This window comes from Dasypus novemcinctus, chromosome 1 (assembly GCF_030445035.2).
Source record: "Dasypus novemcinctus isolate mDasNov1 chromosome 1, mDasNov1.1.hap2, whole genome shotgun sequence".
In the NCBI taxonomy this organism is placed as follows: domain Eukaryota; kingdom Metazoa; phylum Chordata; class Mammalia; order Cingulata; family Dasypodidae; genus Dasypus; species Dasypus novemcinctus.
The window spans coordinates 48,545,305-48,559,881 of NC_080673.1; the positions used below are offsets into that span (position 1 = coordinate 48,545,305).

The following is a 14,577-nucleotide window of genomic DNA, read 5'->3' on the forward strand; positions in this document are numbered from 1 at the left end:
AGCTCAGATGAACAAGAGACAGGTTTTAGTTTTTGACAACTGAAACAGGAAACCCTGCTCACCTATATACCAGCCAATTAGCGGGCAATTTACTTTTTTTTTTTTTTTTTTTGAGGTACAGGGAATGAACCCAAGACATGGAAGCAGGTGCTCAACTACACATCCACTCCTCAATGAGAGGTGGTTTTCTCGTTTGTTTTTAGGAGATACTGGGGATCAAACCTGGGACCTCATATGTGAGAAGCAGGCGCTCAACCACTTGAGCTACATCCACTCCCCTGATTTATCCTTTAATCCTCACTTTTCTTATTTGTAAAATGGGAATAATAATACTTCTCTCAGGTTTTATTTAACAAGCATTCATACAGTACTTACATATGCCAAGTACTATAACAAACTGTACCAAATGTTAACTCATTTAATCCCCACAACAACTCTGAGGTGGGTATTTCATAGAAATGGAAATGGAGTTATCAGGAGATTAGGTAACTTGCTTAGAATATATACCAGTCATTAGTGAAGGCAGAATTCAAAGCCAGGCAGTCTAGCTCCAGAATCTATGCTCTTAACCACTGCACTATGCTATGCTGTGCCTTAGTGTTGCACAGATGAGCTTTAACCAAGTTCCTGAGTTACAGTAAGCACTCAATGATGGGAAGCTATTATTATAATACATAAAGCAGTAGGCCTAGAGAGCCTAATCGTCTATTAAATACTACTGATATGTAAATAATTATCTCTAGGTGTCTGGCCAGGCAGCTTTGCTTAATTAATTGTAATTGCAGCTGAATATAATTAGTTTTCATTCGGAGTTCCAATCTGATTCCACTAAATGTACTTCATGAAACTGAGATACTTGTTAGCTAACGATAAGATTACTGACCAAGAGGAAATAAACACAAAGCCTCCTTAAACACGTGAAGCACAGGTGTGGACTCTCTCATTCTACCGTTACCCAAAATTCCTACAGCTTGGCATACACATGTATTTTAGAGTACCTTTTCTTCTACTAAAAATTTTGGATGCCCTCTCTTGAATAAAGTATGTGGGGTGTGGGGCACTTCTTTTGGGAAACAGTACAATATGCTGGTCAGCAACACAGATTTTGGAAAGAGACTTCAATTAGAATCCTGGCTCTCTGTGTCTCAGTGGCCTGATCAGTACCTTCCTCTTACAGTTGTGGCCAGGATTAAATGAGAATACATATAAAGTGCCTGGCAGGAAGTAAGCATAACCAGTAGTTATTACTATTGCTGTTGTTGTTACTATTATTATTGTGGCTCATCACCAGTTTTCGAAATATTTGTTTAGTGAAACCTGCTTACATTGCAAATTTATATTTTTATTTTAAAGAATTCCTTCTATCACTGTTTCAGTCGCATTATGTTTCAAGAATGACTGGAGGGAGTAGAGGGTGCTCAAGCGATGAAGTACCTCCCTCCTACATCAGAGGTACTGGGATTGGTTCTGGTGCCTCCTAAGACAACAATGAGTAGGTGGGGAGAAATAATTTTTTTTTTTTTTTAAAAAGAACGCCCTGGGTTATAAAGCCTTCTCACATGCATTATTTAATCTTCACAACAACCCTAGAAAATAGGTATATCATTCCTCATTTTACCAGTTAGCAAGCTCAAAGAGGACAAATGAAGGGCCCAAGGTCAAAGTTACCAAGTGTCAAAATTTAAGTACAGGCTTTCTGACCTCAGACTCTTTCCATCATAATTCAATCTGGCTACTAAAGGGCAAGAAATATTTCCTTTAGATGGTCTTATTTGTCCTTAATTTCCTACAGACCTCCCTTCCACATTTATCCACCAGCAGTCAATCCTTTTTGATAAAGGAATGCTCAAAAACACTCCTTTCTCTCTTTTAATTCACTAATACATCTCTGCATTTAATTATTTTGATCAAATTGTCTCAGATTGGACCAGAGGCAGTCCCTTCAAAATGGCCTGTGTCTTGTGATATGTTCTCACCAGCTTTTTTAAGTAATTCATTTTTAAATTATGTTCTTTTTCTTATTTAAAAGTTAGAGATTATGATTCAAATGCATTTACCTGCAACTGTTTCCTAACTTAACCATCTTATCTAACTATCTGTCAGGCACACAATCATATTCCCTAGGTACCCTTTTCAGATGCTCAAAGAAAGATATTATTACAGAAAAATACTACTGAATCTGCTACAAGGGAGGGAGGGAGGAAGAGAAGAAGGGAGGGGGAAATTGGGAACAAAGGAAAACTATACAAGGCAATCCCATTCTGTATCATATATGTTCACTTTTAGTCTACAAGAAGCTGCCCAAATACCACTTATAAAAACTATAGACCCTATTTTTGCCTATTCTGACTGAAGATCCCAGACAGGCAAGTAGGCAGGCCGTCAAGCGAAGATGACATGTAACTATATAAGCCAGACCACTGCTTAGATAAGGAGTGGCCTCTTCACATGAAAAAGGTGATTTAGAACTGAGGCAGTGACAATAGTGTAATACAAACCTTATCTTGCTCTGTAAAGTCTGCTAAGATTCCAGAGCAGAAAAATGATGGTGCAGAAGTGCTCCAAAATGTGTTTGCCAAGTGCGATGAGTGTGCCACAATGATGGGGGAGGTTGTTAGTGTGGGAGGAGTGGGGTGGGGGGGTGGGGGGATGGGGGTATAGGGGAACCTCTTATATTTTTTTATAATGTAACCTTTTTTGTGATGTATGTATCTTCAAAAAAAATACACTTTACAAAAATGATGGGAGTGGGGTGTGGGGTATGGGTTATATGGAAACCTCTTATGTTTTTTTAATGTAACATTCTCTGTGATCTATTAACTTTAATACAAATTTTTTTAAAAAAAAAAGTAGGGCTAGGAAACCAAAGTCATTTTGTTTAGACCATAGTTCATGTTTCCAGAGTCTAGATCTTTTATGAAGGATGTTAAAATTACCTCAAGTTATATAATTCATGTGACTTGTAGCAGTTTTATGAAGAATAGACTGGCAATAGAGTATTAAAGGAAAGGTTTCGATACTTAAGGTCACAGGACTAGAGAAATCCTATTGAGGGCACTGATAATCAGGAATGTGGAATAACAAGCAAATTAAGCATTTATCTCCTCCTCTCCCACATATGGGAAAGAGCTGTTTAGACAATGGAAACCCAGACCAAACTAGACTAGACTAAACCCAGGGAAATACAAGTCTGCAGTCTTTCAAACAAGTCCTAACACTAGTAACTGACAACTACACTAATCCCCAGCCAAACTGGCAAATTAACAAATTTTGGTTTCTGTAGCTCAATTATTCTCCAGGCCCCCCTGGATTTTTAATCCAGTATTTCAATGGCTGCCAAAGCTCCTCAGCTCTGCTTACGAAAATATCCCCTCTCTGTTTTCCTACTTTCTTCTCAAACAAATCTGACTTTTCCAAATATCAAGGCAGAGATTTGATGATTTGGATAGTTCTTGGTAGGATATGAAAGATGCTTCATCTTTAAGGGAACATTTACATTTTGAAGTGGAAAAAGAAGTAGGGCAAAAATACTAGGGAAAGGAATCTCCAGACTTAATTTACTCTGAGTATTTTGATATGTAGTACCAAGGAGGTCAAAACCATAATCAGCCCAAGAGCCTTACATAACCAAACTTTCTATTTCTCTCCCTTTTGCAAGTGTCCATCAAGGCCACAGGGCCCTCCCAACACGAGTCAAACCACCCGTGACCCCAACACTTCCTACACACACAAAACACCCCTAAAACCACAAGAAATCAGTGTTTGAAGAGGATTCACATTTGGGAATTAAAAGTCAAAAAGCACAACTTTCAATGTCTCAATATTATTTTACCTAAAACCAGTCTTGGGAAGTATAGCCAGGTTTTTGTTTTTCTCTTTCATTTGAAGTATTATTTCCACACAATTGCAATCAGGGTATATACTATTTTTTTCATTTATTATGACAGTCTTCAAAATTACTGTTTTCTGTCAGTCATGGTTTTCTGTATTTTGTTTTTAATAGCTGTTTACTGGCTATTGTTTCTTCACCCTATGAATTGGCAATGGTTGGATGGAAAAGTGCTGTACTTTAAATGAGCCAGGAAGACAGATGTGAAAATATCTTCTCTTGCCCACCCAATGTTGCAGGTAGAAAAGAGAAAACAATGAAGTGTAGGATAAAGATTTGGAAAGCAAAAATACAAGAAATATACTTTGTAGAATATGAAAACTGACTTAAAATTTCAAGTTGGCAATAGAAAAATTCCAGTCAGAAAAACAATCAAATTGTAGTTGTCTAGGTCTGCTTCATTACAATTTATGTAAATGTAACATATAGTAACTGAAAAACTCTGTCCCTCGATTAATAAATAACCCCAAATACCTGAAACAATGACCAACAAACAACTGCTAAGAAAAAATAAGAACAACAAACCTCACCATTTTGCCTAGGATTAGAATTCATTAAAACAGCTGGGTAATAAAATCCTACTTGTGACTCCATTACTTCATCTGGTTTCTAGTACTACTATAGATAATGATGAAAGTATCAAATATAAACCAAATGCCAAAAATGAAATCTTAGAGAAAAGCTTACTATCTAAATCCCAGGTCCACCTGGCTCTATGTCAAAGCATAGACAGAAGAACAAGTAGTGACCAAGTGCATTTTCAAGGTAAAATAACTTACATGTGGACTAAAGAAAGGAGCTCTGAATGGATTGTGGAATAGCAAATGCAAAGGCCGGAGCTAGGCTCCTCACCCTTCAAGTCATCCCTTCCTGCATAAAGCCACTACAAACTGCCTCCACAGCTCTTCCCAACCACCCAGCTTTCAGCACAAAGGCTTTTGAGTTATATATCTTATGGTACAAACACTTTTCAAAAACACGTATTTATTTATTTATCCACCCCATCCCCCCACCCCCCGGAGTCTGCTCTGTTGCTCTGTGTCCATTTGCTGTGCGTTCTTCTGTGTCTGCCTGTCTTTCTCTTTAAGCAGCACCAGGAACGGACCCTGGGACCTTCCAGAGTGGCAAAGAGGTACTCAATCTCTTGTGCCATCTCAGCTCCCTGGTCTGCTGTGTCTCTTATTGTCTCTCCTCTGTCTCTTTTTGTTGCATCATCTTGCTGTGTCAGCACGCTGTGCGGCTCAGCACACCGTGCGGCTCAGCACACCGCACCGGCCAGCTCGCCTTCATCAGGAGGTCCGAACCGAACCCTGGACCTCCTATAATTGACAGGAGCCCAATCACTTGAGCCACATCTGCTTCCCCAAAAACACTTTCAATTTATATATATATATATATTTATTTACTTTATTTATTTATTTTGAGATACCAGGGCCAAGGATTAAATCCAGGACCTCGGTATGTGGGAAGCCAACACTCAACCACAGAGCCACATCAGCTTCTCTGTGTTGAATTTTTCATTTGTTTGAATGTTTGGGTTTTTTTTGTTTGTTTTTAGGAGGCACTGGGGACCAAACCCAGGACCTCCCACGTGGGAAGCAGGTCAATCTCTTGAGCCATATCCGCTCAAAATGCATTCGTCATCTCAATTTTATATCTCTCACATACACCAAAGAATTAGAGAAATATCTATAAATATCTAGACTAGGATTACAAACATATAGTAACTATACACAGAAAGAAATCTGTATCACAGTAACCCCTATGGAACATGAATGAGCTAACTTCCCTCCTACTCTTGAACTTTTGACCTCTTGTTTTCTCTAGTCTCTTTATTAGTAATACTTTTTTACTTTATATTTTATTATAAATGGATTTAAATCCTTTCTACAATGGGAGGTATATGGATGTATGTATATTCCTGCACCACCACATTGACTGAAACACAATGTCCAGATGTGGGGTTTTTTTGGAGTTTTTCATGGCTATTCTCAGGTTTGTAAGAGTTGGCTGCATCCTGTTCACACTTCTGTTGTTCAATTTAGCATACTGTGCCATAATTAGGTACATGCAAGTTCTTCTTGAGCAGGCACAGTTCCTGAGGAGAGGTATATGTGTCATCCATGTTTGAGGGAAGAGAAATTTAGATGTACATAATCACAGAACATAAAGCTTTATTTTAATTTTTGTAGTTATTATTGTGGCTAATCCAAACCTTTGATAACTGATTTGGTAACTGGTTTACAACTTCAGTTATTAGACTCATGCACTAGAGATCAACACTAAGAGACAGCAACTGAATGGTCTTCACAATACCACTGTCAGATGTACCAGTGCTTGCTTTATCACTGGCAGCATTTACTTGGGTAGAAAAAAAAAACAACCTATATTTAATTTAACCACTGACGAGTAAGCCTTGGTTCTGCAGGCTGGGGCACCTGCTGCATCTTCATCAGGGTAACAGTCTTCAGAAACCGCCTGAACTTTGTTTCTCTCTCCTGTAACTGTACAGACATTTGCAGAAGACAAAATTCCTGATACCTTTTCTACATTCCCATTTGCATTTTTCTGCTGTGCTCAGGGCAATACCTTTCAACAAAAGGGAGGTTCTTTCCCCAAAAATCTCTTTACTATTGTTAACTATAATGAATGCAAGTTGCTGCAAAAGGTTTCTGTAACTTCTGGTTTTGCTCACTACTATTTTTAGATGTTATAACAAAATAAATGGCACAAGTAAAGAATAAAATGTGGCCAAGGCAACAGGGCTCCTGCCTACCACATGAGGTCACTGGTTCGGATCCTGGTACCTCCTTAAAGAAGACAGTGAGCTGGCACAATGAGAAACACAAGGAAAAAAAAAACAATGAGAGACCCAACAAAGCAGAAAGCAGAATTCCCAGTGTCTCCTAAAGAAGACAGTGAGCTGATGCAACAAAATGACACAACAAGAGATGCAGGGAGGAAAAGCATAATGAGAGACACAACAAAAGCATGAAACAGAGGTGGCTCAAGCAATTAGGCACCTCCTTCCCACATAAGAGGTCCCAGATTCAGTTCCCGGTACCTCCTAAACAAACAAGGAAGATGAACAGACATAGCAAGTGCAACAACAAGGGGGTGGGGAGAAATAAATAGAATAAAATCTTTAGAAAAAAGGAGAGATAATGAAAGATTCCCAAAGAACAATTACAAAACTAGCATTGGATAGAATAAAAGAAGCATTCCTTTCTCCCCCATTTCCAATCCTCCGTAAAGATACCCTATCATTTTATCAGTGTGTTAATGTTAATGAACATGGACAGAACAGAAAATTCCAGAAAGAGCAAGTCAATTTCATATCTGTAGATACCATTAGGTGGTAGAGACAAGGATGTTTGTTATATCATTCCCTTGTCTTTAAACTTTTTGTATGTCTTAATTATTCTAAATATAATATATTTGCCTTTCATTTGCAAACCATGTTATTAGATGATCTAGTTCAGTAGTTCCCAAATAACAATCCAACAGCTTCATCAGCACCAACCTGACATTTACTTGTCAAAACAGATCATGAGGCTCCCCAGAATCAGAGTTTCTGGGAGGAGAGCCATGAGATTCTAATGTGCAACCACATTTGGGGAGCACTATCACCCATTAGCTCTTGGTAACTAATCAAGAAAAAAAACTGGTCCCAAGATGACAATGTAATATTTAAATGCCTAAAATGGCATAATCACTGCTCAACTAATGGAACTGTCTATAATGTAGACTCTAAGTCAAGGACAAATCCAGGAAAACTTTAAAATATATCCTTTATTATACCACTCAAAAAAGGTAATACATGTGAAAACTAGGACTATTTTATAAAGTAATAGTATCAAATGATTCCATAGCATAAAATGATTCCCTCACATCCTCCACAGGGACTACACCATAAACAAAATTCCACCAGAGATGATAAAAGGTGCTGTTCATATGTAAAAAGCGGTAAAAGTCAATAGCAACACACCAAAGCCAGGTCTCCCCCCAAGAATGCCAGAGAAGCTGTAAACCTGCACAAGTGGTGGCTGCCATAGATGTAAAAACTGTCACTAATGAACTGTACAAGTATGACATTACTCACACACTGCTACTGGCCAAGACAATTGAAGTTCTGGTGTCTACTTGTTTGGTCAAGCACTCTCCGGCCTGTTAGCATGGGGTATTTTTCTGGATTTAAGTCATTACTCAATTGATTTCATCTATAGCTGATAACATCTATACTCAACAAAGCAGATTCCCTTCAGCAATTAGAGACATCTCCTCCAATCAGTTGAAACCCTTAAAGCAAGAACTGATGATTTCAGCAGCCAGAAAGAAGAATTTCTATCTCTACTTCAGTTAACCAGCCAGCTTCTCCTTGTGAACTCGTCACCTTCATCAGTTCCCAGCTTGTGGCCTGCCCTGTGGAATCTGGACTTTCCAATCCCCACAGTTGTGTAAGCCAATAAACCTCTTAAATTTACATAAATACGTTTATGTTTTACGTGTTTCTTTCTCTCTGGAGAACTCTAATACATATCAGAATAAAGCATGCTATTTTTTTTTTCCAACCACTCCTCCCCCACCTGCCTTTTTTCTTTCCCACTTCCAGCTTCAGAGACAGAGATCAATATTTTGGTCTGTGGGAGAAAGCATTAACAAAGAATGTACTCAACATCTAAATGCTTAGTTCTAAATTAAACTTTGTTAAATTCTTTTTTTTTTTTTTTTTTTGAGGTACCAAGGCCAGGGATTGAACCTGGGATCTCATATGTGGGAAGCTAGTGCTCAAGCACTGAGCCACATCAGCTACCCTGATTTGGTTTTTTCATTTTTTTAATTTTGGAGGCACTGTGGACCGAACCCTGGACCGCCAAAGTGGGAAGCAGGCACTCTATCTCTTCAGCCAAGTCTACTCCCCTTGGCTCTTACTTATTGAATGCTTCTTTTAGCAAGCATACCAGAATTAAAGGTGCTGTTTCACCTGTGATGAACTCAGCAGAGATATTTTTAAAATAATAAGAAATTCTGCTTTTTCCCCGAATTTCTTGTCATGGAAATGTTCATACTCAAATTTGTCATGAAGCCATAATTTACTTAGAATCAATTGCACCCATTTTAATTGTGCAGTTTGAGTTTTGACCAATATACACAAATGTCTAGCACCACCCCCAAAAACCAAGTTCCAGGAACATTTCCATCAGCCTGGAGGCTCCTTAATGCCCCATTCTAGTCAGCACCCCCAGCTGACCACTGATTTGCTTTCTGTCATGACGGACTGACTTTCCCCTTCTTAGAACTTCACGAGCGTAATCACAGAGTGGAACTCTTTTGAGTCTGACTTCTTTTGCTCAGCACAGTGTTTCTGGAATTTATCCAAGCTGTTGCAAGTATCAGTGGTTTGCTCTATTGTTCCACATCAGGCAATGTATACACTACAAGAGGTGCACACATTCACATAATATTGGGCATTCATGTTGTTTCAAGTTTTGGACTACTGCAAATAGAGGTGCTATAAACATTCCTGCACAAAAACATGAAAAGTCAATGGAAACGCCTTCATGATATACTTCCCTCAAATATGTTGACAACACCCTGCTTCTTTCCCTTCACAATTTTCTTCCCTTGTAATAAAATTCACAGCCAAATGTTGTCTAGAGAAATGCACAGAACCAATGAAAAACATAAAAAAATAAACAATTTATTAAAAATTAAGAGTATTAGTACTGCAATGACAATTTTTATATCCCTGTTCCAAAGAAATAAAGTTAACTAGAGAAGACCAAGCTGTTAAGAGTGTATGAAACACTAAAGGGGTTCTAGATATGTAATTTCCTCCCAATATTTTAGGATTACAATTAAAGTATGGAAAGGGAATACTATGATATTTTAAACAACATGAACCTCCTACTAGGCACACAAATACACATCAACATAAAACGATTCACTTACCAGGGCTTTCGACTCGCTTATAGTGGTAGGGATTGATGCAGACCTCCTTTTGCTTGGAACCAAAAGGAAACTCACAGCATTCCAGTGGTTTTAGTTCATGGTGGCTCTGAAGATCAGGCCAGCGCCACACGCGGCAATAAATGACATGAGGCAGTCCCTTCCGGTGGGAAACCTGTAGCCTGCCATCCAGCGAGCGGGGAATGGTGACACAGTTACTGGGTTGCCCCGGGCAGCTCAAGGCCTTTTCCAGTTCCTCCATGGCACCTTTCTTTTTCTTCAGTTTTTTCACCAAAGCATCAACAGCTTTCTCTGCCCATTTTTCTTCTTCATCACCCTGTTTCCAGCCAAGAAGTCTCTTCACAGCTGGACTTGTGAAGGAAAATAAACTCGTCACGTTCATAATGACCACACCAGTTATACACTCCTCTGGTATGGAGAGAGAAAGGGGTCACCAAATCCAAAAGAAGAGCAGAAGAGGCTGCACTTTATTTATATAAGATTCTCTTTCGCGTCTTAGTTTTAAGGTCTTACAAAGTAGAAGTTACCATTCCCAGTGTTTCAAAAAGTAACCCAAGGCAGCACCTAAAAAAGAAAGAGGGAAAATGTTTAAAATCATCTCATCCACACAGGTACCGTTTATGAGGCAATTACCATGTGCCAGGTACTTTTTTCAGTGCTTTTATGTACTTTTAATCCTTTTAACAGTTCTTTGAGTTAGGTAATATAATTATTGCTGTCTTACAGATTAGTAACTAAGAGTTTGAAAAGTATGTCACTGTTTATGAGTAGTAATAGAACCAACGGATACCTCTGTGCAAAAAAAAATCTAAATTCAACAGATATTGTAATGTTTTATAGTTAGACTCATTTATGACCTCTAGAAAAATATTCCAAACTACACCTCAATCAAGAAAAACTGATAGCAAGAGTAAATGATAAAAAATACATTCCTCTGGTTTTTTGGTTTGTTCTTTGAGCCTTTCTTATATGAAAAGAAAGGATGGTTATATTTCTACTATATAAATGCAGTAACAATTAGGATATCTATTCATTAAATAAAGCTATGTCTAGGGGCTTCAGGCAAGTAAGGTAGGAAATTTATTTCCTTTTTTTTAAAATATGCTTTTTATTGACATGAATAGAATGTGACACATGAGCACATACTAGGAAACAAATTCTTTAGTCAAGTTATCTCATTTAAGCCTCCTAGCTCCTCTATATATATACGTGAACACAAAAGTTGAGAAAGTTTAAAAAGGTTAACTTTTCACAAACTCTAGCTTAGATGGAGTAGAAGCATGTATGAGAAAACATTCAGAAAGAGTAACTATAAAAGTTGAATAAAATAAAACAAAAAAAGCAAACCAAACCAACACCTCCTCTCTCCCTAGCTTTTAAAAGGTATTAAGGAGCAACCAAGCTACTCAGGATTTGAGGGGCTAAAATCTTTAAGAGAAGGGAAAAGCAATGAAATGGGCTGAACATTTGTCACTAATTTTCTTCTCAGAGCATTTGTCAATGCTTATGCTATAATCAGCAGAGGCCTAGTAGCCAAGCAGAACGTGGCAACTAAGAGGCTAAAACACAAATAAGCAGTTTTCAGTACTCTCACAGTGTTGAGGAGACAAAGAAACTGGAAGAGAGGGTCTGCTGAGAAGAGCCATGACCTTGAAGGGATATGCCCTAGTTTTAAGGGCAAACCTGAAAAGGACCAGGGCACTGGAATCCAGCCTAGAATCATCTCAGTCCTTGACTGGATCATGGTGATGAGTCCCTTTCTAACAGCTAGTTGGAAGAAAAATAAATTCCCTAAAGAGGGAAGATAACATCGTCCTTAGTCTTTATAATTACTTATTCACAATGTATGGCTAAGGACCTAAAGTTCCAGGCATGCCAGCAGGCTGGACCAAGTGACCAAAGAAAAAAAAAAAGAGCACTGAAACAGACCTATAAAGTGATGATCCATATAGTAGAGATACCAGACTCACACTAAAATATTCATAATTACTGATTAATATGTTCAAGAAAAGAGAAGACAAAATAGAGAATTTTACCAGAGAAGTAGACTACATAAAAAAAAGAATGAAAATCCTAGAACTGAAAAATACAAAAACTGGAATGAAGATTTAAATAGATGGACTGAACAGCAGATTGTTACAACAGAAGACTGGTAAAATGAAGGACTGATCAGGAAAAAAAATGCCCATACTGAAGCAAAGAAAGAAAAAAAGATGGAAAATTTAAAAAGGAACCAAAGAGGAATGTGGTGTATGGTAAAAAGGTCTAGCATCATGTAATTGGGGTCCCAGAATAGAGAAAGACTGTGGCAGAAGCACTATTTGCAGATATCTGTGCCAAAGATTTTTCAAAACTGAAAACAGACATTTAGCAACAGAGTCATGAAGCCCTACAAATCCCAAGGAGGATAAATACAAAGAAATCTACAAATTTTGATGTCTTCTATCAAAGTAAAATTGCAGAAAATCTAAAAGAAAACCTTAAAAGCACTTGGAATAAAGGATAGTACCCTTCAAATAAAATAATAAAGCTGACAACTGATTTTTGAACAGTAACAACGGGAACAAGAAGAAAATGAAATACCTTCAATATGCCAAATGGAAATAGCTGACAACTGAGAATTTTATACTTAAAGAAAAAAAATCATTCAAAAATGATTGTGAAATAAAGATATTTTCCAACAAACGAATTCCAAAAAAAATTGGCTGCCAACAGTTTGGCACAAAAGAAATGCTAACAGGAATTCTTTAGGCAAAAGGGGAAAAAAATCTCAGAAAAAGCAAGGAGCTACAAAGAAAGGAGGACTATGCTGAGAATTCTTATGAGGCCATCTCCAGGGCCTCAGCCAGAAGGAAAGCTGTGACTATCAGGGTCAACCATGAGCAAAGGAATAAGAGAAGAGGAGCCCATGTTCTGTGCACTTGCCCATCATTAACTATAATCCAGCATTATAAATGCTATGAGTATAAACAATAATACATAAAAGCAGACAAAGAAAAGAAAAATTAACTCCAAGTTGTGGGTAAGTTTTCCCAGAAGAGATATCAGCCCTTCCCTAAATAAAGAGTTGAATTTTGCAAAACAACAGAGCTCATATTTTTGAGTGCACATTACAAGATAAGCACTGTTCCAAGCCTTTTCATCAATTAACTAGTTTAATCTTTGCAAAAAAAACCCTCAGAAGTAAATTTATCATTTTTCTTATTTAATGGATAAGGTATGAAGAATACCAAAGTTAAATATCTTGTCTAAGGTTAGGTTCGCAAATATTAAGTGGCAGGGCCAGAATAGGAGCCTGTATTGTCTGGCTCTAGAGCCTGTATGTTTTAACCACTTTTCTAAATTGTTAGTTCTAATAGATGCATGATGGAAATGGTAAGGTTCAATCTAGGTGGACAGGACACAGGCTGAGAAGGGGAGGGCAGCTCTGTGAGAGGCCTGGCTACATCTTACCTGTGGACAAGAGGATCAGAGCATCAGAGAATCTGCACAACTGGATATATGTTTTAGAAACAGCTAAGGTGATATTCTTAATACAGGAAAATCTCTCCATACAGAGAGGGAAAAAAACAACAAAACAAAAAACAAAAAAAACTAGTACATCCAAACACTGCAGAGCACTTAGGTAGTGGCTGTCTTGACGGCTTTCACAAAAATTAAAGTGATAAGATCACAAACCTTTCATATAAATGTATATAGACAAAACAAAATGCAGGCTGATGATTAATTTTTACCTTAATTAAGCATTTTATTAAAATACAAGTCAAACCTATATCACATCAGGAACTCAAATGAGTCAATGATACTGTGGCCTTGGCAAGACGATTCATTTTTTTCTGCCCCTTTTTGTACTTCCTGCCTTAGTTTATGTCCAAAGCTAAGTGCCCTTATCAGTTTAAAGTGCAAAATAAAAACATGAGTCAGCAAACAAAGATTTCCTTCCCTCTTCTCCAAATACAAGCATTTCACAGTGACAAAAAAGAAATAGCATTTATCCAGTAAAGAATCCTCAGGCACTCTTAAAAAATATTGATCTTTGTTCCAGAGACTTCACTTTTAGAAATATAAGGAATTATTCTAAACTAGAAAGGAGAAAAAGGTTTTGCACAGAGATTTTTCCCAGGGCATTATTAATAACATGAAGGAAAAAAAATGCAGTCCTTAAAAATTAAGTTCATAAAAACTATGTGGAAAAAATCTTAAGCAGAACATAAAAACTATGTCTATAACATAAACAGATATGAAAAGGAAATATATTAGAACCTTAACAGTGGCTGGACTGAGCAAGTTGGTAATGACCCTCCTACTTTTCTAACCTTTTCAAACATTCTTTAACGAGAAAACATTAATTTCCTAAAAAATCTTAAAGCCTGTATATGCAAATATTTGCTGCTAATTACAAGTCTCATCAATTCATTAGCTTAAGCAGCATACAAAATCTACTTAGAAGTCAGGTCAGAGGCTTATAAGATGACCAGTTTTGGGAAGTAATAAAAATGCAGTTTAAAATAGGGTTCTGGGAAGCAGATGTAGTTCAAGTAACTGGGTTCCCATTTACCAAGTCCAGTTCAATACCCAGGGCTTCCTTCCTCATGAAGGCAAGTTGGCCTGTGTGATGAGCTGGCCCACGCAGAATGCTGGCCCACACAGAGTGCTGCCCCGGACAGGAGTGCTGGCCCATGCGGAGAGCTGACGCAGCAAAATGACACACACACACA

At 37.7% G+C, this 14,577-nt stretch overlaps 1 protein-coding gene across 3 annotated transcripts in view; it reads right to left on the reverse strand.

The window, feature by feature from the left end:
• The window catches only part of SMAD1 (SMAD family member 1), a 93,168-nt gene that overhangs the window by 49,056 nt on the left and 29,535 nt on the right, over positions 1 to 14,577 (reverse strand). For all 3 annotated transcript variants that reach the window (XM_071214485.1, XM_004456511.5, XM_071214484.1), the window contains exon 2: positions 9,842 to 10,423. In XM_071214485.1, coding sequence (XP_071070586.1) covers positions 9,842 to 10,241 — 400 coding nt within the window. In that variant the 5' untranslated portion in view covers positions 10,242 to 10,423. The remainder of the gene's footprint in view (positions 1 to 9,841; positions 10,424 to 14,577) is intronic.